This window comes from Nyctereutes procyonoides, unplaced genomic scaffold (genome assembly GCF_905146905.1).
Source record: "Nyctereutes procyonoides isolate TBG_1078 unplaced genomic scaffold, NYPRO_anot_genome, whole genome shotgun sequence".
Taxonomy (NCBI): Eukaryota; Metazoa; Chordata; class Mammalia; order Carnivora; family Canidae; genus Nyctereutes; species Nyctereutes procyonoides.
Window position 1 is genome coordinate 56,731,399 of NW_026575125.1, and position 27,351 is coordinate 56,758,749.

The 27,351-nt window shown below is 43.5% G+C and overlaps 1 protein-coding gene across 1 annotated transcript in view; it reads left to right on the forward strand.

The window, feature by feature from the left end:
- Positions 1-17,755, forward strand: part of SLC16A2 (solute carrier family 16 member 2) — a 121,189-nt gene extending 103,434 nt beyond the window's left edge. The window contains exons 2-6 of the mRNA XM_055338813.1: positions 3,633-3,777; positions 7,687-8,137; positions 9,118-9,261; positions 13,339-13,567; positions 15,227-17,755. Of these exons, the coding sequence (XP_055194788.1) occupies positions 3,633-3,777; positions 7,687-8,137; positions 9,118-9,261; positions 13,339-13,567; positions 15,227-15,447 (1,190 nt within the window). The 3' untranslated portion in view covers positions 15,448-17,755. The remainder of the gene's footprint in view (positions 1-3,632; positions 3,778-7,686; positions 8,138-9,117; positions 9,262-13,338; positions 13,568-15,226) is intronic.
- The last annotated feature ends 9,596 nt before the right edge of the window (positions 17,756-27,351 follow it).

Genomic DNA, 27,351 nt, shown 5'->3' on the forward strand with positions numbered 1-27,351 from the left:
CTGTTAGCCATCTGGATGTTTTTTTTAATGATAGAGTACAAACTGTGTGTTGACAGAGGGAGGTAGGTTTGGGGATGGACTAGATGGGTGATGAGTATTAAGGAGGGCACTTGTTATGATGAGCACCGGGTATTGTATGTAAGTGATGAATTATGAATTCTACTCCAGAAACCAATATCGCGCTGTATATTAACTACCTAAAATTTAAATAAAATTTTTAAAAACGAGAACAAAAACTAAAAAATAAGCAAATATGAACATCTAGGTATAGATTTTTGTGTAAACATGTTTTCCTTTATCCTGGGTAAATACCTAGGAATGGGATTTCAAAGTCATGTAGTAATTATATGTTGAACTTTATAAGAATCTGCCAAACTATTTTCCAAAGTTGGTATACCATTTTCATTCCCACCAGCAGCGTATGAGATTTCCAGTTCTTCTACATCCTCCCCAGTAGAAGGAATTGCAATTTCTTAAAAACCTTTTTAGTGGGTATGTAGGGGTATCCCGCTGTGGCTTTAATATACATTTCTTGAATGATTAATGATATTGAGCATCTTTTCATGTGCTTGTCATTCATAGTGTGTGTGTGTGTGTGTGTGTGTGTAATGTTTGTTCAAATCTTTTGCCCATGTTTTAAACTGGATTGCTTGCTTTATTCTTATTGAGTTGTGAGAGTCAACTAACACTTGTGTCCTGGATACCAGTCTTTTATCACATGTGTTTGTTGTAAATACTTGTCCCAGCCTGTGGCTTGCTTTTTCATTCTGATAACACTATTTTATGAAAGGTAGAAATTTTAAATATTGATGAAGTCTAATGTATAAATGTTTTTCTTTTATGGATCATACTTTTTGCTAATATCTGTGAAATCTTTGCCTAAATAAAAGTCAGGAAGATTTTCTCCTATACTTTTTTTCTGTAAGTTTTTTAGTTTTAAGTTTTACATTTAAGCCTATGATCCATTTGCATTAATTTTTGTATATGGTGTGACTATTGGTATTTATACAACTTTCTTAAATATTACTACATCTGGTTATTATTTAAAAGAAAACTTGGAGGAAGGCACATCAGGAATTTTAAATCCCCATTTTACAGATGAGAAAACTGAGGGTTAGAGAAGTGCTGTGTGACTTGTTCAAGGTCCCACAGCTGATAACAGGTGAAATTGCAAGGTAAGAGGTAAAACTCTGATGAGAAAGTTCAGGTTTCCTGCTGTCCCAGGCCAGTACTTTTTTGAAGCCAAGCAGCTGGGGCTCAAGTTGGTGCCCCAGCAAAGCAAAGATTCCTTCCTGGTGGGGATCTGAGCAATCTATTAGGCACTAAGATAAGAGACATAGATGGTGGAGTAGCTGTGATCCACCTCAGATTGCACTCCTCTGACCAGCTTGGGATTCCACAATTGAAGAGAGCCAGAAGCTGGCCTGGTACCTTGCTCAGATGATACTCAGTGAATACTTTTTTAAAAAAAATATTTTATTTATTTATTCATGAGAGACGCACAGAGAGAGAGGCAGAGATACAGGCAGAGGGAGAAGCGGGCTCCATGCAGGGAGTCTGACGCGGACTTGATCCCGGGACTCCAGGATCACTCCTTGAGCCAAAGAAAGGCACTGAACCGCTGAGCCACCCAGGCATCCCTCAGTGAATGCTTTTTAATGATGATGATGAAGACTTGGAACATGTTCAAAGGAGAGCTCTGAAAGTAATTACTGAGTTAGAAATTAAAGCTAAAAAAACGTTAAGGAAACTAATATTATTTTGCCTAGAAAAGAGGCCCACGAAGAAACTTGTTAACAAGTTTTCAAAGAAAAAAATGGAAAAAAAAACGAAAAGAAAAAAACTGAGCTTTCTTTCCGAGGGGTAAGCAAAGGGAAATGGGCTGGAAGAATCTAAGTAAAAAGTAAATTTCTTCTTCCCTGGTAAGGATTGCTATGGACACTTAAAAGCCCTTATAAGCAGAATAAACTCTTCTTATTTGAGTTTGGAGTCAGGGATTTCCCAAACATCGGCTCTGATGAAGGATTTCAGCATAAAGGTTACATGACCTCTTTCCTTAGAAATCTCTGGGTGGCTTCTAAATCTGCCCTGTGTTCTCATTCAATTCTAGGAGGACTTTGTGGAATTCCCTGCTCCTTAGTTTTAGCATCTTTACAGGACTGTTTCAGTGGCCAAAATAAAATTTACCTTAGCTCCTGAAGGCTTAATGCCCATGCTCCTTGGCCCTGAAGCTAAGTAGAACAGTGCTTAAGGCTATAAATCTGGCTTAGCATGCCTGGAAGGGCCTAAAATGTTGGCTAGTCCAAATCTGACCCCAATTCTTGAATCCCCTGTTTTATATATAGCATCAGCTTGCACACCTCCAATTATGGAAAGCTTCATTCATCCCAATAGAAGACATAATACAATGAACTTTGGACTAGGAATAAGAAGAGTTGGGTTTGAGTCCCAGCTCTGCCATTAACTTGCTGTGTGATCTTTGGTAAGTCCCTTCACATTTCTGGTCCTGTTTCTTTATCAGTAAAATGGTAGTGGAGGACTCTTCTTTTTTTTTTTTAGTTTATGTTGGTTTAACTGCTGTAATGAATGGCCCTCAAAAATTCAGTGGCTTATAGGATAAGAAGTTTGAGAGACTCTTAATTATTGCATACAAACTGAGGGTTACTGGAGGGGAAGTGGGTGGGAGGATAGGGTATCTGGGTGATGGGCATTAAGGAGGGCACTTGATGTAATGAGCACTGAGTGTTGTTGTTTTTTTTTTTGAGCACTGAGTGTTATATGCAACTGATGAATCACTAAACTCTACCCCTGAAACTGATAATACACTATATGTTAATTAGTTGAATTTAAATTAAAAAAAGTTTCTTCATTTCTAATGCAATGTTCAGGGAAGGGGTTCCAGATTGGAGAGGGAACTTCACTTCCCGTAGTTATCTAGGGGCCCAGACAGAACTGATGGCAGTTCTCCCAGTCTTAATACATTGCTTACAAGGTCACTTTGCAGTTGTAGCTCACAAGAAAGCAGAAATCTCATGAGAGTTTTTTATGGTCTAGGCCTGGAAGGGGATGTGGGTAACTACATGTTATCGGACTAGGAATAAGAAGAGTTGGGTTTGAGTCCCAGCTCTGCCATTAACTTGCTGTGTGATCTTTGGTAAGTCCCTTCACATTTCTGGACCTGTTTCTTTATCAGTAAAATGGTAGTGGAGGACTCTTCTTTTTTTTAGTTTATTTTGGTTTAACTGCTGTAATGAATGGCCCTCATTATGTAACTACATCCTATTGGTCAGAATTCAGTCATATGGTCAGACCAAACAGCCAAAGTAGCTGAGAAATGTAGTACAGACATGTGGGGACTAGCTAGAAGATCCCATCATATACTTGATCTCCAAAGGCTCCTTACCCCAGCCCTGAAGTAGGTGTGTTTGTTAACTAAACTCCTGGTTCTCACATTGTCCTGCTCAAGTGTTATGAAAGGCACCTAACCTCTCTGACCATTAGGGACCAGCAGAATGGCAGTGAGGCCAATGCAATGTTGCCTGTGAAAGGCCAGAGAAGAAGAACTGAGATTCCAGCTGCATCACTGGGTACCACATTAAGCTAAGTTGTCTTTGTGCTTCTTTTCTCTGCAGCATGGGTAGGAGCCCTCTCAATGGGCATGATCTTCTTCTGTTCTCCCATTGTGAGTATATTCACTGATCGCTTGGGCTGCCGAATCACAGCAACTGCAGGGGCTGCTGTCGCTTTCATAGGCCTCCATACCAGCTCCTTCACCAGGTAAGGCTAGGAGTTGCTGGCTTTGCCCAAGGCTGAAGGCTGGCTTCTTTCTGGGCTTCAGCTAGGGACACTTCTCATTGCAGAATCCACTGTGGCCCTTTCCATGTAGGACCCTCAAAGACCCTGCTTCTGAGAATCATTGTCTAATAGGATTCATCTAGGTAGGGTCTCTAGGACACATTGGTATACAATATTTCAAAGAGGACCCAAGAGTTCTAAAGTGGTGGGAGAAGCCTAAGCTTGGGAGTTCATAAAGCTAGGCCTACGTCCAGTTTTGGCCACAAAAATGGCTATGAAACAATTAATAAGTACCATTCCCCCATCTGGGCCTCAGTTTCTATATCTGCAACATGAGGGGATTAGACCAAATGGTCTTTTAAGGTCTCTTCCAGCTCTGCCAATATTCCCAATATGCTACACAACTTGCCTTCCTGGGAATGAGCTTCTGGAATGAATCCATGTGAAACACCTACCTTACAGGATTCCTGAGGGAATCTTATGTTGAAAAAGAAGTCAGCTGAACCCAAGGCTGTTTAACATTTCTGGCTCCTTTCCAGGTATTTTTGGGTGCCAAAATATGGATAATTTGGAAAAGAGAAAAAAATCATGTATTGGGCATGAGAAAGAATGTTTAGCAGCATCCTCCACTAGAGGTCTGGATCTAGCACCCAGCTACACAGTTAGGCCTAGACTAACCTCAGACTCTGGTCTGTTTGGTGCTACTGTCAAAACTTGGTAGAATCAGGCAAGAAGGCTATAAGTTCATTCTCTGGTTTCTTTCTGCCAACCTCGCAGAAGCATGTCTGCAGGGGAAGGGAGAAATAAAACCTCCACCATGGCCTGAGGAATATGGGACTCCTAAAGTAGTCTGTTGACTTTCTGCCAAAGACACTTTGGAAGTTATTATACCTCCTACTTCCAATCTGCCTGGGCTGGTATATGAGAATGCTGGCCTGGGGACATGGCTAACTTGTCAGAGACTTGCTTTCTGATCTTGGCTCACCAGAGAAGGACTACAGTTATACTCTCTAGGCCTAAAGTTCCATCACAATGGAGAGTAACTGTGTTCTGCCACAACTGGGCCCTGTGAAATGGAGCCAGCTTTCTGTATGACTTGAGCATTTCTGGCTACCCAGCCTACCTTCCAGCAGAGCTTGGATATGGCCTATAATGATTTCCTGGCTTGACCCCATCCAACTGGGACAGAGGAGGGAAAAACCATGTCCTGCTTGGAATGTGCTCAACCCTCCTTATGGCAGCCCCTCTAAACCCTTTTAGGATCCCTCTAGTGGTTGGCCTCATTTGCCCTCAGCAAGCTGGTGCTTGGCCCCTTGAGGGAAGGAGCTAGGCCTCAGAAGTGGCTCTAGTCTCAGCACTGTTTTTTAAAGTTGAGCAGAGCAAAGTGTAAACAAATTAGCAACATACGGATCCTATTTATCTTCCAGTACACATGAGCTCAGTTGCAGGAGGGGAAGGAGCTTAGATGTATTTTTTTCTGGCACTCTTCTTTAGGCACATTGGAGTAGGCATTCTGTTCTCCAGCCCCAAAGCCCTTCCCCATCCCCTTTGCCTTTTCTGTAAGAACATCTTTAGAGCCAAGAAACTTTCTGAATGGCTTTATGTCCAGGGGAAAAATGGCTCTGCTTGTGGCTAGAGCTCTAAGTCATCCTTCCTGTTGTCTGAATCAGGGCTCTGAGGTTTTTTTAGCTGGCATGAGATAAGATAGAGTGTAGGCACCCTTGGGAAGCCTATGCAGGGGCTTCCTGTCTTGAGGCCCCAACCCTGGTAGAAATAGATCTACCAGACAGCACTCTGAAATAAATACCATGCTTTGCTTCCACTGGACCTCCTCTTGAAGGTCTTCCTTAGACTTCCTAATCCCTTTCCCTTAGACAAGGTCCCCAGACCAGGCCAATCCCCAAAAAATCTGACAGAAGAGGAGCAGTTGGCTTACCTATCTGTTCCAAGTGGAGGCAACCCCCCTTTTAAAAAAGATTTTATTTACTTATTCATGAGAGACACACACACAGAGAGAGGCAGAGATACAAGCAGAGGGAGAAGCAGGCTCTATGGAGGGAGCCCGACGTGGGACTTGATCCCGGGTCTCCAGGATCACACCCCGGGCTGAAGGCAACGCCGAACCGCTGGGCCATCGGGGCTGCCCCCTTTTTAAAACTAAAGCTTTTGCTCATACCCAGTGAATGTAAGCAGATGAAAAGCAATATTGCCATTTGCAACAATGTGGATGGAGCTAGAGAGTATTAAACTAAGTGAAATAAGTCAGTCAGAGAAAGACAAATACCACATGATTTCACTCATGTGTCAAATTTAAGAAACAAAACATGAACATGGAGGGGGGCGGGAAATGAAAGAGGCTAATCATAAAACAGATTCTTTTTTAAAATTTTTATCTATTTATTTATGAGAGACACATAGAGAGAGGCAGAGACACAGGCAGAGGGAGAAGCAGGCTCCCCATGGGGCACCAAATGTGGGACTTGATCACCGGACTCTGGGATCACACCCTCAGCCAAAGACAGACGCTCAACCACTGAGCCATCCAGGAATCCCAGGTTCTTAACTATAGAGAACAAATTGATGGTTACCAGAGAAGTGGGCTGGGGGATTGGTGAAATATGTGATGGGATTAAAGAATATACTTGTTGGGATAAGCACTGAGTGTTATAAGGAGGTACTGAATCACTATATTGTACACTTGTAAGTAATATTACACCATATGTTAACTAACTGGAATTTAAATAAACACTTAAATAAAAATAAAAACAAATAAAAACAATGGTGATATAGCTGTCTTAGAACCATGAGTGCTAACACCACATCATCTCTATAACATAGGCCTAGTCCTGTGCTGTATGAGGACTGGGTCCATCTATGGGGAGCAACTGCCTGACCATGGAGAGTATTAATTAGTTAAATGGTCAGCTAAGAACTATTGCAAAATATGTGGAGGCTTCAAAAAGAAAACAAAATTCTTCACTAGGTTGTGCCAGTATTGTCTAAGGGCAGATAGCTGGCCAACCTGACTTTTCCATGGCCCTTACTCTTCTGACATTTTGCCTTCTGTTACAGGGGCTTATGGCCACAGCAGAACCCAAGAGTTTTAAACCAGAACCTGTCTTACTTGGTCAGGCTCACAACTTCTTTGAGGCTCCACTTCCCATCAAGCAGCCAGGCTACTCTGGGAGGCTAATCCATACCATTCCCAGCAGCAGGAGCTAGGCTCTGGAACTTAAAGGGACTTCTTACTTCAGGATCCCCAGGGTGTCATCTAGGGTCTGGAATAAAGGGTCTTGGGAGAGCCAGACCTTGGGTAGGGCTGGGGATGAGGTGTCTCTCAGGAAACTACCAGCCATTTTCTGAAATATGAAGGGCTCTGAGCATAAAGAAATATAGTAGAGTCCCATGGAGGATCTTGACCTTCCAGGATCTTGGCTCCTTGCAGAACTTTGTTGTTACTTGGGATAAAGCTTTGGCTGCCAGCCTACCCACGGTGTCTAGTGAGCAGGAGGTTAAACTGTTCTAACGCCCTGACTTACTCCTTATAGCCTCTTATCCAGCCATTGCATAGGTTGGTTCTGGCATTCTTTTAAACAATTCTCTCTGATGGAGTGCTATGATTCGAACTAGAGTCATGAAGATCTAAAGTCAAGTCTAAGCTTTGCTGATCCCCAGTTATGCTACATTGGGTAAATTACTTCTCTGAGCCTCTGTCTCCTCATCTGCAAAGTAGGGATTATAAAGTCCTGTTCTTTGTCTGTTCTGAGGGTCATTGGTAAGTAGGGCTGTGGATTAATGATGAGGGTATGCAGGTCTCAGGAGGGTGATGGGAGAGGGCAGGTGGATTTCTGGTCAGGCTGCTGAGAATAGCTCTTGGTGTTTCTCCCACAGCTCACTAAGCCTGCGTTATTTCACCTATGGGATTCTCTTTGGTTGTGGCTGTTCCTTCGCCTTTCAGCCATCCCTTGTCATCCTGGGCCACTACTTCCAACGTCGTCTGGGTCTGGCCAATGGTGTGGTGTCTGCTGGGAGTAGCATCTTCTCCATATCCTTTCCTCTTCTCATCAAAACACTGGGGGCTAAGATCAAGCTCGCCCAAACCTTCCAGGTGCTGAGTACCTTCATGTTTATTCTTACACTGCTTTCGCTCACCTACCGGCCACTCCTACCCAGTTCCCAGGATACCCCAAACAAGAGAGGTGTCCGCACCCTGTGCCAACGCATTCTGTCTCAGCTTAGAAAGTACTTCAACATGCGAGTATTCCGCCAACGTACCTACCGCATCTGGGCCTTCGGGATTGCTGCTGCTGCCCTTGGTTACTTCGTTCCCTATGTACACCTGGTAAGGAATACTACGAGGTGGACCCACTTTACCTCCATGAAGCTGCCCTTAGCCTGCCCGAAGTCCAGAGGGTGGGGTGGAGGACAGTGAAAGGGCAGAGCTGGGACCTTTGGAAAAAGAGACCAAACAATCTTTGAAGAGACCCAGAGTGGGAAAGAACACAGAATGACCTCAACAGGAAAACGATGGAGTTCCTTAGGCAAAAGCCCATGCCTGTGGTTTCCCCTGACTGATAAATATAGACAGGTTTTCAGGAGAAGATAAGCATCACTGGGATGGAGAAGACTGGCCCAGATGACTCAAGGATAGAGTTTCCTAAGAGTGTGTTTTATGGAATGCTGGTCTTTGTGGTCAAATGATTTGTTCAGGAACCAACATATAGTCTTTCTAGCTTCATATTGTGGCAGTCTTTTAAAGGTACCAAAAAATCCAGCAGTAAAAGAAACCTATTTAGCTTTGTTTAACCATTATCCACCCAAATTATACTGCCACAGAACTGTTAGTTGTAGTCCAGTCATTAGCTTCCATAGACCTCGTATTTCTTAAAACACACTTCTGGAAGTGTTACATGGAGGTTGGTGGATCTTCTCCCCTGGTGACCTGATGTTGCCCCATGTTATCAATTTTGGGTCAGGAAATGGGGAGATTTGAGGGGAGCCCTTGTATTTTCTTGGTTGTTAAGGCTGTCTGTATTCTATCCTGCCAAGGCTTAGAAGGGGCTTGAAGATACCCACTCCCTTCAGCTATTGCTCAGAAGCCCAGAATCCAAAAAATCAAGGCATATGAAGCCTTTTTAGCAATTAGAAGCAGCCAGAAAGCTTGTACTGGTTCTAAGGCTACAAAGTAGGGGGTTGCAGGGGAGGGAGCTCTTGCCATGGTCAAGGAAAGTAAGCAGTAGAGGGTTTTGGATATGCCAACTGTTAACCAGTCAGCTCCTTTTCTTCCTCCTGTCCCTGGGGTCCTGGTGCTATGCTTTTCAGATGAAGTATGTGGAAGAGGAATTCTTGGAAATTAAGCAGACCTGGGTGCTCTTGGTGTGTATTGGGGCTACCTCAGGCCTTGGGCGCCTTGTGTCAGGCCGTGTCAGTGACTCCATTCCTGGACTTAAGAAGATCTACTTGCAGGTAAGTGTGACCACCTTGCCCTGACCACAGTGGTGTGGGGAGGAATGTCCTGACACAGATGTTAGGTTACCTCCAGCCTTTGAGATAGAATGGTAGGTTGTGTCATTGCCATTCCCTGGGCCCCACCTTTGACATGAACTTGTTGTTCAACATGGGAAAGTCAATCAAATTCTCTGAGCTTCAGTTTCCCTTGCTTTCAACCGAAGACAATCATCCTTGTACTGCCTCCTTCATCAAGATGGAGTGAGAATCCAATGAGAGTAGTGTGTAAATGGAACTAAGAACACTTTTAGAGAAAGCATTTATTAATAATGGCTCTTCCATATGAAATAGGGAAACTGAGGCCAGGAGTTAGATGCTGTCCCCATTGAGAATTGATTTCCTTGCCTCATCATACTCTCTTGGAAGGCCTTGGGCATCGGTAGTACTGTGTGGCCCAGTATTTCTCTCCTTTAAGTCCAGGTTCAAGTCATTTACTTCTTATACTTCCAGAGTTACTTGTACCAAGCATTGGCTCTCAAATGCTATCTTCCTGATTGACAGAAAAAAAAAGTGCCAGAAAACACAACCCTACTTCCCCTCTATGGGACTCACTTTCCTCATTTGTGCAATAAGAATAATTCTTGCCTTTCTTATCTCACCTCACAGGTGAGGAACAAAATTTCTTTTGATAGGCATGACCAGGGTTTGGGAAGTAAAAAATGTTATAACCATGCAAGATTTTAATCCTTTGGACAGTAACACAGTCCCTCATATTGTGGAGAGTAGCCATCTAGATGTTAGAGAGGCCACTTTCTGTGTGAATTGAACTCTGATCTGGCTTGAGACTACTGTTAGAGCTATCTGTCTTTGTTTACCTGGCAGCAGTATTGCCTTTTTGACCTTGTTGATGCTTCTTGTTCCTGCAGCTGGGTTAACCAGAAGGTACATGAATGTGGAACCCTGTGAAGGGGAAACAGCAGCCCCTCAAAACATGTGGCCACAAATAATCCATTAAAAAAGTGGCTGAGTTCTGAGTCTCCTGGTAAAGCCTTAAAAGCAATTTCAAGGGGCCCTGACATAGAACGCATTTCTCTGTTTTCTGACAGCCCCAAGTGTTCTCTTAAATACTCTTAGATGTCTTAAACAAGAATATGATTACAGTTTTCTGTTGTGTTTCAGTCTAAATTTGCAAAAGCTGGTGAATCTGCTTTGTCAGGGCTAGGGGTGCCCTTATGGCTCATCCAATCCAACTTCTCATTACACAGAAATTGAGGGAAAGACTCATGGTAAAATTGAATTGATATGTAACACTTTTCTCATATTCCACTTTATGCTAAGTGGTGGGTGACAGAGCTGTGTCCCAGAGATAAGTGACTTGACTGAAGTCAACTCAAAAGACTGTGATTGAGATAAACCAGTTATGAAATTTTGGATTCCTGTGAAAATATCAGTAAATGCCTTATCTGTGTAGCTTTTTGCATAGGAGAATGTGTGGCTTTTTCAGCCTCTTCCATATGCCACCCCTCTAGTCTTCCCTGTCATTATCAGCTGCTCCAAGATGCTAATGGTGCTAGAAATCAGGGTAAACTAGCACTGGGCCAGGACTTTATCTTGAGGAAAAGGAGCAGCCCTTGCCTAGCCATATAGCTCATTTCTCACCACAGTCCCTAGGAGAGAAATAGGGTCCAAGCAGCTTCTGCTTTCTATTGTGCAGAGGGAGTTCCAAGGGAGTTAGAGGCATTAACTAGTCAGAAGCAGAATTAGGCTTAGGGCCCAGTGCTTCTGCTGATCACTTCCTCTACCCACCCAACACTTTCTCTCCCCTTTTCCAGTCTTACTTGACCTAATGTTACCACTTAGAGTAATATAAAATAATCTTAGAATTTTTTTATTTATTTATGATAGTCACAGAGAGAGAGAGAGAGAGAGAGAGAGAGAGAGAGAGAGGCAGAGACACAGGCAGAGGGAGAAGCAGGCTCCATGCACCGGGAGCCCGATGTGGGATTCAATCCTGAGTCTCCAGGATCGCGCCCCGGGCCAAAGGCAGGCGCCAAACCACTGCGCCACCCAGGGATCCCTAATCTTAGAATGTTATAGCTAAAATATATCTTTACTGATTGTAGTCCAACTCCTTCATTTTACAAATTGAGGAACTGAGGCCTAGAAAGGGAAAGTGACTTGGTTCAAACTCTTCTTGCTGGCAAATGTCTCAGGCAGAAAGCACAAGACATGGATAAAATTCTTTCTCTTGAGCTACTCAAGATACTCCATCACAGGTATTTGCCTCACTTTCTCCCTGGGTCAGATGCATAAGTATAGGCCTGGGAGAGGAAAAGAGTGTATACAACTTCAGGTTCTGAAGAGATATCCACTAGACCCTGTAGTTCCTACTATTGGCAAAGACAGGTACATATATCTGGTGTCAAGCCCCTGGACAGTCTGCTAGAAAGAAATGGTGATAACCTGCAGGACAGCCTCACTTTGGGCCAATTCTTGATGTCTGATTCTCAGTTCAAAGAGGGAATTTTAATTTCTAAACTTGGCAAGGCCTCATGGAGGGTGTTAAGGGCAGCTAGATACAATAGGTTTAATTAGAGATGATTGAAATCAGTTAATGGGGTCCTTTGTGTTGTATAATGGTATTAACTCTTAATTGCCATACCATTATGGCTTGATTGATAGGTGGGTCTGGTTTTTATCTTATCATTGTACATGAATCTCTTAGAGGCGAAGCTGGGATATCAGAGTTCTTATTCCTAGATTCCAAAACAGCCTTGGAAAAGTTCAAAAGTCATCCAATGAAGAGATTTCCTCAGATGGCTCAGCCAGGACATTTCTTATCCTCTTTAAAAACCAACTGACCAAAAAAAAAAAAACAAAACAAAACAAAACAAAAAACAAACAAACAAACAAAAACCAACTGACCATCCTAACAAATCCACTGCCAGTTATAACACAGAAAATCTTTAGGGCTTGAAAGAGCCTTGACCCTCCTACCCACCCCATCCATGTGGTCATGTGATGGCTTACCCTTCCTGGGTAAGTTTGCTTGCCTGTATGTGAAAGACTAGAAAATCCTGAATCCTATCAAGGACTTGGTAAACACATCAGGTCTTAGCCCTGACCCTGGGATGACCTGGCTCTGCTGACTAGAGTGGGTGGAAAGGGGTTTATTTCTCTGCCTGCACCCCAGGTCTTCAGTCTGGCTCACTGACACAGGTTGCAGATGACCTTAATCAAAAGACCAGTTGCTCTTCTCTCTGTTCAGTGGTAAAAAACCAGCTCCTGGAAAGACAGTTTCTTTGATTTGAAGTTATTTTGCTTATCCCCAAGAAAGCCTGGTGGCTAGTCAATGCCCTTGAGCTGGCTTCAGGCTCCCTAGAACCACTCCTAGTGTCTTAGTTCTCCTTAAAGTCCCCTTTATTACCTTTATATGGTGCCCAACCAAGTCCAGAGGACCCCCACAGCCATGCTATCTGACATAGGTGGCATGTCCCGTGTCCTAAATCATAAGGAACCCAAGTGAACTTCCCAATGGTTTATGTCATGACAGGGTGTTTTCTAAAAGCGGCCACGCACATAAATAGGCACTGGGTTCTTCCTCACTTCAGGAAGCTGTGCCTTCCATTCATGCCCCCATCTGAACATCATTCAAGTTCCCTTCCTCTTAAGATATCTTACTTGGATCTGAGAATACCAGCATGGTCTGATTCCAGACCTTAATGCCTGGGACAGCCAAACACAAGATCAGAAAAACAGCAATTTCCTTTAGCCTGGAGTCCACTGAAAAGACGACTTCTTAATTACAGGGGCTATGTCCCCTAACTTTAAAAAAATCTTGATGGAATCACTGTTAAACAGGGGCTATCTTAAAAATCTTGAATCCTTCAGTGCAGGACTTAGAAGGGGCCTAAGTAACCGGATAGCCTAACTGCTCTCTCTCTCTCTCTCTCTCTCTCTCTCTCTCTCTCTCTCTGTTGACACCTCCATCCCAGTTTATAGATGGTAGAAATGAAAATCTAAGAAAGGAGATATGATTTGCTATGTGGTCTTGACTGACAAGCACAACATGACCTAAGGCCTTTGCTCCTGTAGGTCATCTCCTTCCTGCTCCTGGGCCTGATGTCTATGATGATTCCCCTGTGCCGGGGCTTTGGGGGCCTCATCGTTGTCTGCCTCTTCCTGGGCCTTTGTGATGGCTTCTTCATCACCATCATGGCCCCCATCGCATTTGAGCTGGTGGGCCCAATGCAGGCCTCACAGGCAATTGGCTACCTCCTTGGCATGATGGCCCTGCCGATGATTGCTGGGCCCCCCATTGCAGGTGAGGCTGATATTACAGGGAGGGCATGAGTGGGGGAGTCCTGTCTTACCTGGGCCCTAGCAATCCCGAGCACCTTGGCTTGAAGTCCCTTTCACTCTTATTCTCTATTTAAGCAGCCTTGTTAGAGTGCGTGAAACCCTTTACCACTATTGATGGAAGAGGCTAAATATAGTATACATGCATGGATTCATTTTTTTGAGAATGGGCTTTTCATGGCTGTTTCCGTGGGGTTTTATTTTAGACAGCCTAGCTGATTCCAGGAGGATAAAGAAATGAGTTTTATCTTCTTGATCTTTCTGTTGGTCCAGTATCTCTCTCTCTCTCTCTCTCTCTCTCTCTCTCTCTCTCTCTCTCCTCTATCTATCTCTTTATAAAGGTAATTATTTGCAAGGTAGTTGTGCAGAAAGAGAAGAGAAAGTGAACCTTAGCTTTATTAAGACTTAGAGACACCCCCCCCTTCTTCTCTATTGGCTTCTGAACTGAGCCTGTAGAAGAGATTTGATTAAAGTCAAATCCTAGGACTGGGCCAGTGAGGCTTACTTCCAGCAGGTAGCAGGCAAAATCTTGGCTTGCAGTCTTTCAATACTCTCAGTTTCCTTCTCCACTCTCCAAGAAGAGCATTGTTGATACCCCAGGGAACATGGGAAACAAGAAAAAACAATGAAAAGAGAACTCCATTTCTTTTCTTTAGAATTTATTGCAAATATTGATTCATATCTCTAGGCTGGCCAACTGGACTAACTCAACAAATATCCCTTGAACGCCGATTCTGTGTAAGGCATTGTAAGGGCATGTAATGCTGTGTGATAGTGACAAAAGATTCCACCCAGGCCCTTGTGCAACAGCCACACTGTTCACTAGGGAAGGGGAGCCTCTATCCAGTCTCTGATCCCAGAGGTGGAGCCCAGAATCCACCTGTTTTTCCATTTCGCTTACCATCTAAGCAGCCCAAAGGCTTATTTTCCTTTCCTCAGTAGTATTTCTGGGCTCATTTTTCCTATGAGGTACCCCACATTAGCTTCTGAAGGCAAGCAGGGGAGTTCTTGCATACCACGCCAGCCATATTCATGGTATTGGCAACTTATAGGAACCCAAAGGAGCCAACCATATCTGTAACTGGGATGAAAAATACACATATAGCCTTCTCTTAGGGTGAATGGAAACTTCAGAGAGAGGGAATTTCAGAGAAAGAGGAAATAGGAACTTAGCTGAGTTGTTCCACAAGAACACTTTAGTCTAAGTTGGGAGTTGGAGGGTATATATCACTAGGAATCAAGGCAAGACCTGGCCATCTTCTGTGGAACTCTTTTAAACTGGGTTCCCTCCTAACTCCATACCTAGGAGTGACTAGAAGTTAAGCTGTAGCTTCATGAAAGTAAAAAATGGACAATTTTAAGAGAAGCTTCATTAGCCTCTTTCATAATAGGCATTAACCTCAAGGGCCTGCAGCCCCATTATCTCAGGGAGGAGCCACCTGACTTTGTAACCGAGGTTTTATTTTTTACATTAGGAATGTTTGAACTGAAGGGGCATTTGGGTCAAGGTAGTGCAGGCCAAGGTTCTCTGGATGGGCATTGTTATGGTCCCTAAATGAGGCAGAGAGCACCTTTGGGCAGGAGAGCAAAGCTGAACTTGACTTGTCTTTCTTGACTGTTTCAGGCCTACTCCGCAACTGTTTTGGAGACTACCATGTGGCCTTCTACTTTGCTGGTGTGCCCCCCATCATTGGGGCTATAATCCTCTTCTTCGTCCCTCTGATGCATCAAAGGATGTTCAAGAAAGAGCAAAGGGATTCCAGCAAGGATAAGATGTTGGCCCTTGATGCAGACCCCAATGGGGAGCTGCTGCCGGGTTCCCCCATCCCTGAGGAACCAATCTAATGCATTTTACTTGCATTGTGTGCTCCTCCCCAACCCTTTCCCTTCACCCCACTCTGCTCAGCATTTACATTTTTGCCATCAGCACACTTGTTCTCAAACATGCACACACAACAGTTCAGCCACCTGACCAGCCCCTTCGAGCCAAAGCTCCTGTTAAACTCATTAACCAAATTCTCCCTGTGAATGCCTTTAAACTTGCCAGGGTCCTTCTCTCAGGATCTAGGAAAGCTTGGGATCTCCCTGGCCTTTGGAACATCTCCACATACTTTCTAACACCTGGAGATGGTACCTACTGGCCCCAGCTTGCTAGTTACCCACTAAAAGCAACTTCCAAAGGTGCTATTGTGTCCCTAGGAGTCTGGTGGGAAGACCCAAGCCTCTGTGTGCTCAGGAGTTCCTTGCCATCTGTCCTTGGGAGCCATTGGTAACGGGGCAGAGAAAGAGCAGAGAGGTAAAATCAGACAAGGAGACTTGTTTAGTCTCAGAGCTTCTGAGGGCTGTGGCTTCCCAAGAGCTGTGGGTGACATTACTTTACAAATGTACAAATAGTCTCCCCATCATACAGTTGGTTAACAATCTGCCTCCTTCTTCCTTTCTTCATTTTTTTTCCTTTACTCCTTCTTCTTCCTTCTCTTCCCCCTCTATTTCTTTTTAAGATTGTCACGGATGTATGGGTGCTTGAAGACAGAGGGACCTAGAGCTTGGGCCAATCAGCCTCACCTTAGCCCAGCCCACCCCTAATATTATCATCAATTCCACTCATCTCAGGCTGAGCTTTACATCTCACTTTTTGGCTCAAGCTGCTATAGTTATAAACTGGAAGAATAAAATATCACATAGGGAAGGGGCCTTAAATACCATAAGGTTCCACTCACTGATTTTTACAGATTTCCCAGGCCAGTGCATTAACCTACAGGCACTTCCAGCTCCCCATCTGTGTATTCACCTGTCAAAATGCGAATAAATTCCTTTCATCTCAGCAGGCAGAGGAGCTACTGATGATGGGGAAGGGCATGGTTGGGGCAGGGGCAATAGTTATTGACCTGGCAAAGGACCAACTCCTCCATTTCTCATTAGTCATGATAGGTTAATCTTTCCACCTGGGGGCAGGGCAGGAAAGGGACTGTTTTAGGGAAAATCCCATTCCCTACCTGGATCCCCAAAAGGTAGAAGTGGTAGCTGCATGTAGGATTTAACAGTTTCTTTTAGAAAGAGGAAATCTTAACCTTTACCACCCAGTATGTCTCCCATGCTGGGCATCCTGAGCCACTCTGGACATTAAAGGTGCCAGGAAAGGTAGACTGTGGACCATCTTAATCCCTCTGAAATAGGTGCCAGATGCTTACCTATGTTCAGATTTTGGGCAACACTCTTGCTGAAGAGCATTTCCAGCCAGGCTGTGTCCAACTTAGCTCAACTCACCTCCTTAGGAACTCAGTCTCTCTCCTTACTTGGTCTCTTTGTATTTCTTTCTCTCTATTCTGGGCCTTTGTCTGTTGTGCTCCTGTTACCCTAATTTTTTTAGCACCTTCTTATCAGGCATCCTTGGTTGTTACTTGGAGCTAACAGTGACTTGCCACCCTAACTCAGAGCATCCAGGGTCAGGAGGATGAGGTTCCCTATGAGGGGCTCCAAAGAAAATAGTGGTCCCTAACCATAACATTTTCCACTACAAACAGGCAGCTGGGGCATGGTTGGCCTATGATGGCCTCATTCAAGGCCAAAGTCCTGCTTTTATCAACTTCCCAAAGGAAAACTCACTGGCTCTTAGCCCTGTGGGTAGTAAGGGGCCTAATTATCCTCCTGGCTCAAATAGCATGGGACAGGAGAAGCTGGGCCCCAGGAGCCTTGTAACTCCAAGGAGAGACCATTGAAAATATTGGAGCAACAAAGCCCCTGCTCCCATTTCTCCTGTCCCTCCCCACCAAGTCATAGGAGGGCAGTGTTCCAGGGCCTCCTTTGTTGCTCAAGGTGAAGATAGCTCTTAAAAATCAGGCTGCCAACCACTTCTCTCCAGATGAAGGAAAGACATTCACAGGTCCCAAATCTGCCCTATCAGTTATCACATAACATAGTTGGGGTGTCAGTTTATTTCTTCCACATATGTGCATGTACATGTGTGAGCTTGTGTGCTTTTGGAGAGAATGTTGGTTGGTGAACGCAGCTCAGTATTAATATTTAGGGTATGATGCAGCCTCTAATGCACCACAGTTAAATCTAGGAGAACGAACAAAATTTGGGAGCTTGAGATCTGAGACATTTAAATCCTCAAAAGGTTTGGAACAAAATAAACAGATCTAAAAATCTACATTTGGTATGTGTGTGTTGCCTATAGGGTAAAATAGTTTTAATCTAGTTAACAGTGGGAAGTTTGGCTTCAAAACTGAAATCTCATTTCAAATAAAATTTCGGCCAGGGTCTTTACTCTCTGTGAGAGCAGAAATTGGAAAAGGAGCTATATATAAAAGGGGCTTGGAGATGGGTGGACTATTCAGGATTAGATTTTTAGGGAGCCCTGAAGTGGAAAAGTAGTCACTTTACAAGATGGGAACACAGTAGCTGAAGCCAAGTGGAGGCCTTACCAAGGCTACCACCTTGCTATATACATGCCATGTTGAGAATGGACAAAGACCTTAGCAACAATCCATTTTAATTCTCTCCCTTGTTATCTATGGGAGAATGTGAAGGGACTGGTATAGCTGGGTAACAGCCAGACAGCAACAGACCCTGGAATTGAGGGTGATGAAGAAGAGAGACCTACAACAAATGACAAAGCTGAGAGTACCTTTGTCCATCCTCTGCATTGAATTTATTTATTTATTTATTTTTTTCTCTGCATTGAATTTAAATGGGGAAACTGAGGCCTAGAGAAAGCAAGGGACTGAGCAGGTTCACATAGTTCATCAGTGACAGAGCATGCCAAGACATGAAATTTTGGGCCAGTCCAAACCCCTTATTTTACAGATGAGGACATACATACTTCTGGTGTTCTTGCTTTCCAAGCACTCCAGACTTTCATGCAGCCTTGGCCTTGGAATGCTGGACCCACCTACTGCTCTTGACCCCCAGGAAACCAAAAGGTACAAATAAAGTCCATCTCTCTGTGGTCATATACTGAACACGGGAGGGGTAAAGAGAGGGGGCTGGTTTTCTCTAAGAGAGGGTTTACTACTCTGCTCTTGGTGACTGTCATTTCTCCCCTGACTCAGTACAGAAAGCCTCAGGCTGCCAGCCTCCTTGTCTCCTCCCAAGGAGACTAATTACTCTGCCTTGCGCCTAGCTCTAGGCCCTCCCACACAAGTTCCGCTGCCCCTTCAGTCCCTCCTCTAGTAGCCCCAAAACCCCAGTCTGTGTTTGATCACTTAGAGCATTAGATTTCAAAGCCATGGAATCCCATACTTTTTATGATCACAAGCTCTCCTCCAGGGCCTTTTCATGTCTGAAGAAGGAGCCAGCAGCTCCTCTCCACTTCTCCACAGCAGCAGAGTAGGCCCCCTGAAAGGAATAACAGATGCCCCCAGGAAATCCCTGATGTCTGACAGCTGGTGCCTAGATAGAGTGGGTGCTGGTTTGAACTAGAACCCTTGAAGGAAGTTCTGAAATTTTAATGAGCTGAAATATACAGGAGACTCCAGAGGCACAAAGAAAGGGATTAGATACCTAAGTCTTACAGGGATTTAGGAGGTTTTGCTTTAGAAGGCCCTCAATTCCTGCCTTTCAGCTCTCCCTAGTGGTCACCAGAAGCAGAGGTCCATGGCTGATTTTCAAGTCAAAAAACTATTTTCTAGGGACCTGCTATGTGTCAGGCACTTTGCTAGAACTCGGGGATTTCAGAATGAAAGAAGCAGAGGTGGAGAAAACAAAGAGAAAAAAAAACAAGAAAGAATTTGTACTATTTTTTTTTCTGAGATACTTTTTTCTCCTGGATCCCAGCAGCTCAGAGTTTACTGACCTCAGAGCCTTTGAGACCAGACAGGAACCACCAGGGCCCTTCCAATACCAAGGCCCCAGCATTTCCACCTCCTCACTGGCGACTGACCTCCCCCTAGCCAAAGCCACCTGGAAGAACTATGTACTCTACAGCATTGGTTTCCTGCTGAGCAGAGCCCAGCTGGATAAAATTAGCCCATTGCTCACATCTAACAAGTGCCAGAGCTGAGCCCAGCAGTGCTCTTGCCTAGCCAGTAGGAAGCGTTGGACCGACAGCACCTGTCAAGCAACCCCAGCCCACAGCCTCCTTGCTCCACAGGCCTACCTGCTCCAGGGATGGAAGGCTAGAGGCAGGAGACCGCTACCCTTGTTCCACTGCACACCCACCCTACACTGCCCTTGCAATGACTGGGCCCTGGGATCCATGGATGGGGGTGCTAATCAGTACCACTTCTCACCAGGTGTCCACATCTACCTCATGCTCACACTCCGGGAGTGCCTGGGGATGGAGATGGGGCTGGGGTCCCTGGGGCCCTAGCTGCAGCATCTCTTGGTTCTGCCACTGGCCTCTGGTCACCTTGGGTGGGGAAAGGCATGGTTCCTGTGCCTCTATGGCCCTCCATCCACTTCCATGTCTGGGAAGGGTAAGAACCCAGGAGACACACACCACTGAGATATATCTGACCCTGCCACTCAGATGAGAATCAGGACGGCCCAGGGCAAGGGGGTGGGAAGGAAGCCAGGAGAAACCAGCCCCAGGCCCTGTCAACTGTCTGGGGAGCCAGATGAATACACTGCAACTGTCATAGGTCTTGGGCTCAGCTCCTCCTCCATCCCCCACCCCTACTGCCCTGCCCATGTCACCACCACCAGGGACTGCAGCATTGCCGCCCCCACCTAACACTTGGTCCAGAGCCCTGGGGGTGATCCAGGCTGGATGAGCGACAACCCCTTCTTGCCAGTGGCCCTCTTCTCTCTTCCCTGTACCTGATCTGGCCCCAAGGCTCCAAGGGCCGAATTGGTTTGCAGCTAGTGAAGGATCTAAGTGATTCTAGGCAAGGGGCTCTCAGAGATGAAGGGGTTGGGGGTGGGAATTGCCTTCTTGGTCCAGAGCAGCCATCCTTTTCCCCATTCCACTCCAACCTCCTTCCTTCCAGGCCTGGGAGACCACCTCCTCCACACAAGTCAGCACAATGGGGCTGCTCCTTCCAAAGAAACAGCCCATCCCTCAATCCCATGAGTCCCCTGTAATAGTTGTCCTAGAACTCCTGGGGAGGGGTGGCCAAACATGCTGGAGGGAGCTCCCAGCTCAAGTAGGCTTCCTCACCACACAGTCCCTGGGTACCACACAGGGTGAAAATGAACCCACACCAGTTGCCCTAGGTTCACACAGGTGAACTAGCTATCAGGATTTCCTTGGCTTGAGAAACCTCCTTCAAACCTGAACGGAGACCCAGGAAGGACCAGATGGACTCTAAGACCCCCTCTTGAATTTGCTCTCCATCCAACACTCCTCTGCCCTACTCTCCACCAACTTGCTTCATTCAGCCACTTGCCTGAGTGGGAATGAAGGGGAGGGCCAGGGTAACCACCTCCACTTCTCTCTCACAGACACCCACATACACTCTTTCTCCTCTCGGGCGGAGTCTTCTGGGACACCAAGCCCTGCAGTTCCATCCACCCCAAAGCCTTGCAAAGACCAGACTTTCCTCCTGTCAGGGAAAACTTTCAGCTACTTGCCTCCTCATTCGTCCTGTTGCCTCCCCACCCAACAGGGACCCATGTCCTTCAACCTTTAGCTCCATGAACACAAAGGTCTTTCCCCAGCACATCTGAACACAGAGGCTCCCTTCAAGGACAACAGGGTGCCCGTACCTTTGGGTGGGCAATTTACAGTTCACAGATGCTCCCATAGCCCTCATCACATTTAATCCAACCTCTGGGTTGGATTAAACCCTTAATCCTGAGAGAATGAGATGGATGTTCTTATGGGGAGAAAGTGAAGTCCAGACGGGAACTAAGTGCCAGTTTTCAAACCCCTTCTCCAAGACTCTTTCCACACTTCCTTACACAAAGTTGGGAAGTAAGTGACTGTCTTTTCCCAGGACTTCTCAGAAAGTCTGCTTGCTGCTCCTGGAGACAGTACCTGCTGCCCCCAGGCCCACTCTGCCCCCCAAGGAAAACTCTGGACAGTGAGTGGCACCATAGCCTCAAGATGGAGGCATGAAGGCTGCAGAAGCTGAGCCAGAGTCCTTGTGCAGCCCCCACTCACCCACCCCAGCCTCTCCTATGGAAAGAGAGGGATGAAGAGGGGAGTATGGAAGAGTAATTAGGAGTCTCTAATCTGCCTTTCCCTGGGAATACACAACATTGTCTTCTGGGTTCCTCTGTGCCTCAAAATGGAGGTAAAACTCCAAAATGAACTCTCCTGTGTCTTCCTCCCTCTGTCCTCTTATTATTCAATAGAATTATCAACACTGAGGGCTAATTTCCAAGGCTTTGTTTAATGCTCATAGACCCAAAAGGACCCTTTGTCAGGTTTGGTTATTAAATGGGGAGAGAACAGTTCCTGGGGGGCCCTGCTTTTATGGGAAAGGATTTGTGTGTCTAAGTGGTCAACATTGCTAGTTCAAAGTGCCCCTCTTTTTTAGACTTCCAGTGCTTTGCTAAGCCTCAGAGAGGGGATGGGAAAAAGTAGCAAATACCATGCAATTAAAGGTAGAGAAGCTCCTAAGGCAGCACCTGTGGAAAGGAAAAGTGGAGAACATTCCTAAACTTCTGCCCACACACCTCAGTGAGGTGGATTTGTTCTGTATATGCCTCTCAGTAATCATGGCCATTACCTTCCTCTTCATCTTCCCTGCCCCCAGGTAAGATATTCCTTTTATCTGCAAGGGAGCTTAGTCATCTAGCAGCCCCCACCACTTGGTACCACATTGTTTGGTAGGCTCTAAATTTCCTGATCCCAATAAGTCCTCACCTAAGCCAGGACACCTTCCTGAATGCTGAACAGCTTCAAGAATCCAAGCCAGGTCCCTCCAAGGTTAGGACTCATCTGTCAACCAGGCTAGGCCTGGAAGGCAAGGACAGCCACTTTCAGGGAAAGTCAAGTTCTAGGCAAAGCTAGTTCTAGTTCATTAGCTCTGTAAATAGTTATAACTAGTGAACTCCAGGAGTACTTTAAATATTATGTTGACAGAGCACAGGGGCTACAAACAAGCTTACCTTAAATCTTCTTCTAGTCAACTAAGTTCTTTCTTCACAATCATTGGTCAATATAATTAGGGGCTGTCATACCAGAAGGAAATCAAAGATCCAAAGAAGGTCAGGATTAAAACAGTGGAGAGCTTCAGATCCAGTAATACACACAGAATACATTGTGACTCCTTTAAGGAATTCAGAGTTACCTCAAAGTCCACTGAAATTTCTGGGACTGATTTTTCCCTATTTCTCCTATGAACAACAGATAAAAATGTTGAATATTATATATAAAACAAATATAATAAGACTCTGAAAGGTGGAGATAAGTCAGACCAGCTAGGAACCTCAGAACCTGAGGGGTGACTCACTTGAGGTGAGTTTCTTTTTTGCCTATGTATCCCAAATGTAGTGCTGGAGAAGCCAGAAACCCAAACATACCAATGGGAACTGACATAAAAGCCAATGAAAATCTTTCCCTCTATAGCCAAAGAACCATGAAAGGGTCAGCCTAGAAAGATAGAAAACTTCTCCTTAATAACCATTCTATTTCAGTCAAACACCATGAAAAAAACCATGGTCCCAGCACCACCCCAGCCAGCAAAGGCAAAGTGGAGAGCCTGGATTCCCACTTTCATCATGCTGTAGCAAATAACCTCTCTCCCATTCATCACCATGGTAGTGTCAAAGCAGGCTAAGTATGGAGCTCAGACTTTCACCCCAGCCAGGCAGAAACACATGTTCCTTGCATCCCCGGTAGTATCAGAAGAAATCTAGTGGTATGCCTGAACTCCCACCCCCACATAGCAGTAATGAGGAGCTGTTCAACACTGGGGTGTCAGTAGTGGCCCAGTGGGGAACCTTAACTTGACAGTAATGAGGTAGTGTACCCTTTCTTCCACTGGCATGCTGTCAGAGGAGTTCTGCTAAAATAGATTTTTTTAAAACCCCACAGTTTCATTACAATACTACTAAAAATGTCCAGGTTTCAATAAAAAATTATTGACACAAGAACATCATACCAGACCCAAGAAAATATCAATTTGAGTAAAAAAATAATGATGATAATGAGATGGCACAGATGTTAGCATTATCTGACACAGAGCTTAAAGCAGTTATCATAAAAATGCTTCAGTGAGTATTTATGAACATGCTTGAAATAATTCAAGAATTAGAAAGTCTCAATAAATAAAAAGAAGCTATAAAGGGAGACCAAATGGAAGTTTGGAACTATAAATACAGTAATTGAGATTAAAACAACAAATTCAGTGGATAGGCTCCACAACAGAATGAAGAAGAAAGAGAACTTGAAAAAGAGGCCAATATAAATTATCTCATGTAAATAAGAGAAAGGGGGGGTGCCTGGCTGGCTCAGTAGGTAGAGCATGCAACTCTTTTTTTTTTTTTTTTGAAGTCAGCCACAGTGGGAATATTTATTTAATTATTTATTTATTTTTGTTTGCCAACTTAAAGAGCATGCAACTCTTGATCTCAGGGTTGTGAGTTCAAGCTCCCTATTGGGTATGGAGCCTACTAAAAAAAAAATAAACAAGAGAAAGGAAATAAACTGAAAAAAATTAACACACCCCTAGGGAACTGTGGGATTACCACAGAAAAAAACTTAATATTCATGTCATCAGAGTACCAGAGGAAGAAAAGAAAGAAGGTGTGGCTGAGAAAGTATTCAAAGAAATAATGACAAAAAAGATCCTTAAAGCAGTGAAAGAGAAATGACACCTTAATTACAGAAAAAAAACAATTAGAATGATAATGGATTTCTCCTCAGAAACCATGGAGGAGAGAAGAAAGAAGTCACAATTTTTTTTCAAGTACTGAAAGAAAAGAATTGTTATCTCAGAATTGTATATTCAGCAAAAATATCCTTGAGGAACAAAGAGGAAATCAAGACATTCTCAGATGGTGGAAAACTAAGAGAATTTGTTGCCCTAAAAGAATGGCTAAAGGAAGTTCTACAAACAGTAAAGAAATGACAAAATAAGGAATCTTGGAACATCAGAAAAGAAGAAAGTACAATTAAAACAGTAGAAATATGAGGAAATACAACAGATTTTCCTTATTAAAGTTATGACTATAAAGTTGTTTGTAGTATTCTCTTATTATCTTGTTAATGGCTGCAGGATCTGTAATGTTATCTCCTATTTGATACCAGATATTGGTGGTTTGAATCTTCTTTTTATGCAGTCTTATTAGAGGTTTACAAATATTACTGATTTTTTTCAAAGAACTAACTTTTTGTTTCACTGATACTCTCTATTGTTTTCCTATATTCGATTTTATTGATTTCTGCCTTTTATTGTTTACTTTCCTCTGTTTGCTTTGAGTTTATTTGCTCAAGGTCCCACAGCTGATAAATTTTAATAACTAGAGAGAAAAAATTGGACAAATTCATCAAAATTCACAAACTACAAGAACTCAACCAAGAGGAAACATATTACATGAATAGTCCTATAACCACTAAAGAAATTGAATTTTTAATTTAATACTTCCCCCAAAGAAAAGCCTATATGGATTCACTGGAAGATTTTACCAAACATTCTTCCAAAGAAGAATTAACAGCAATTTTATATAATCTCTTCCAGGAAACTTAAGATAAAGAAACACTTCCCAATTGATTCTATAAGGCCAGCATTACCCTGACATTAAAACCAAAGACAATACAACAGGAAAAGAAAAAGAAAATTATAGACCAATATCCCTTATGAATAGACACAAAATTCCTCAAAAAATATTAGTGAACCAAAACCATTAATGTATAAAGAATTAGGGATGCCTGGGTGGCTCAGCGGGTGAGCATCTGCCTTTGGCCCAGGGCCTGAGCCCAGGGTCCAGGATCGAGTCCCACGTCGGGCTCCTTGTGGAGAGCCTGCTTCTCCCTCTGCCTGTGTCTCTGCCTCTCATGAAAAATAAATAAAATCTTAAAAAAATAAAAAATAAAAAAATGTATAAAGAATTATGCATCATGCCAAGATGAGATTAATTCCAGGTATGTGAGACTTTCGATATTCAAAATTCCATCAATGTAATGTATCATATCAGCAAGTTAAAGATGAAAAATCCTATAATACTATCAACTGATGTAGAAAAGACATTTGAGGGACGCCTGGGTGGCTCAGTGGTTGAGCATCTGCCTTTGGCTCAGGGCATGATCCCAGAGTCCTGGGATTGAGTCCCACATTGGGCTTCCCGCATGGAGCCTGCTTCTCCCTCTGCCTGTCTCTGCCTCTCTCTCAGTGTCTCTCATGAATTAAATAAATAAAATCTTTAAAAAGAAGAAAAAACATTTGACAAAAACTAATACTCATTTATCAACTGAGTAACATCTACATCTAATGTCATACTTTTTTAAAAAAGATTTTGTTTATCTATTCATGAGAGACACAGAGAGAGAGGCAGAGACATAGAGGGAGATGCAGACTCCTTACGGGGAGCCCGATGTGGGATTTGATCCCTGGGATCAAGACCTGAGCCAAAAGCAGGCCCCAACCACTGAACCACCCAGGTGTCCCTCTAATGTCATACTTTATGGGAAAATACTATGTTTTCCTGCTAAGATCAGGAACAAGGCAAAGAAGCCCATTCTCACCACTCTTATTTAAAATCCTAATGGAAATTATAGCCACTGCAATAAGCTAAGGAAAAGAAATAAAATGTATACAGATTGGAAGGGAAGAAATAAAACTGTCTCTATTTGCAGATGCCAGAATTGTCTACATAGAAAATCCCAAGGAATCTACAAAAATTTTATAAAGCAACATTACATTATACAAGATCAACACACAAAAATGAAACACACTTCTATATACTATCAATGAACATGAAGAAACTGAAGTTGAAAGCACAGTAACATTTATAATCATTACCAAAAAAAAAGAAATACCTAGGTATATACCTAAACAATCATGTACTATATCTGTATGCTAACAATGCCAAAGTGCTGGTGAAAGAACCCAAGAAAGATCTAAATTAAGTGGAAAGACATTCTGTGTTCATGGACTGGAAGACTCAACATGGTAAAGATGTCTATTTCCCCCAAACTGATACAGTTTTAATTCAGTTCCTATCAAAGTCCTAACCAGATTTTTTTTTGTAAATATGGATAAGATTATTCTAAAAGTTATATCAGAAAGATAAGGGAATTAGAATAACTGAAACAATTTTTAACAAGAAGAGTAAAGTGAGAGGAATCACTCCAATTGATTTCAAGACTTATATAGCTATAGTAATCAAGACTGTGGTATTGGTAGAGAGATAGGTATATAGAACAATGGAACAGAATAGAGACCCTTGACATAGTCCCATGCAAGTATAATCAACTGATTTTTTATAAAAGTACAAAAGCAATTTAAGGGAGAAGTTATAATCTTTTGGAAAATAGTGTTGGAATGATTGGATATTTATAAGCAAAAAGGAAAAAACTCAAAATGGATCATACACTTAAATGTAAAACTGTAACACTTTTAGAAGAAAACAGGAGAAAATCTGTAGGACTCAGGGCTTAGAGAGGAATTTCTTAGACATAACATCAAAAACAATCCATAGTGGGGAAAAATCAATAAATAAATTGGATGTTATCAAAACTAAAAACCTTTGCTGGGCAAAAGAGTCTTAATAGGATGAAACAAGTTACATGCTGGGTGAAAATATTTACAAACCAGGCATCTAACAAAGGACTGATATCCAGACTATATAAATTAAACTCAACAGAAAAAACCCAAGCAATCCACTTAGAAAACAGACAAAATATATGAAGAATAA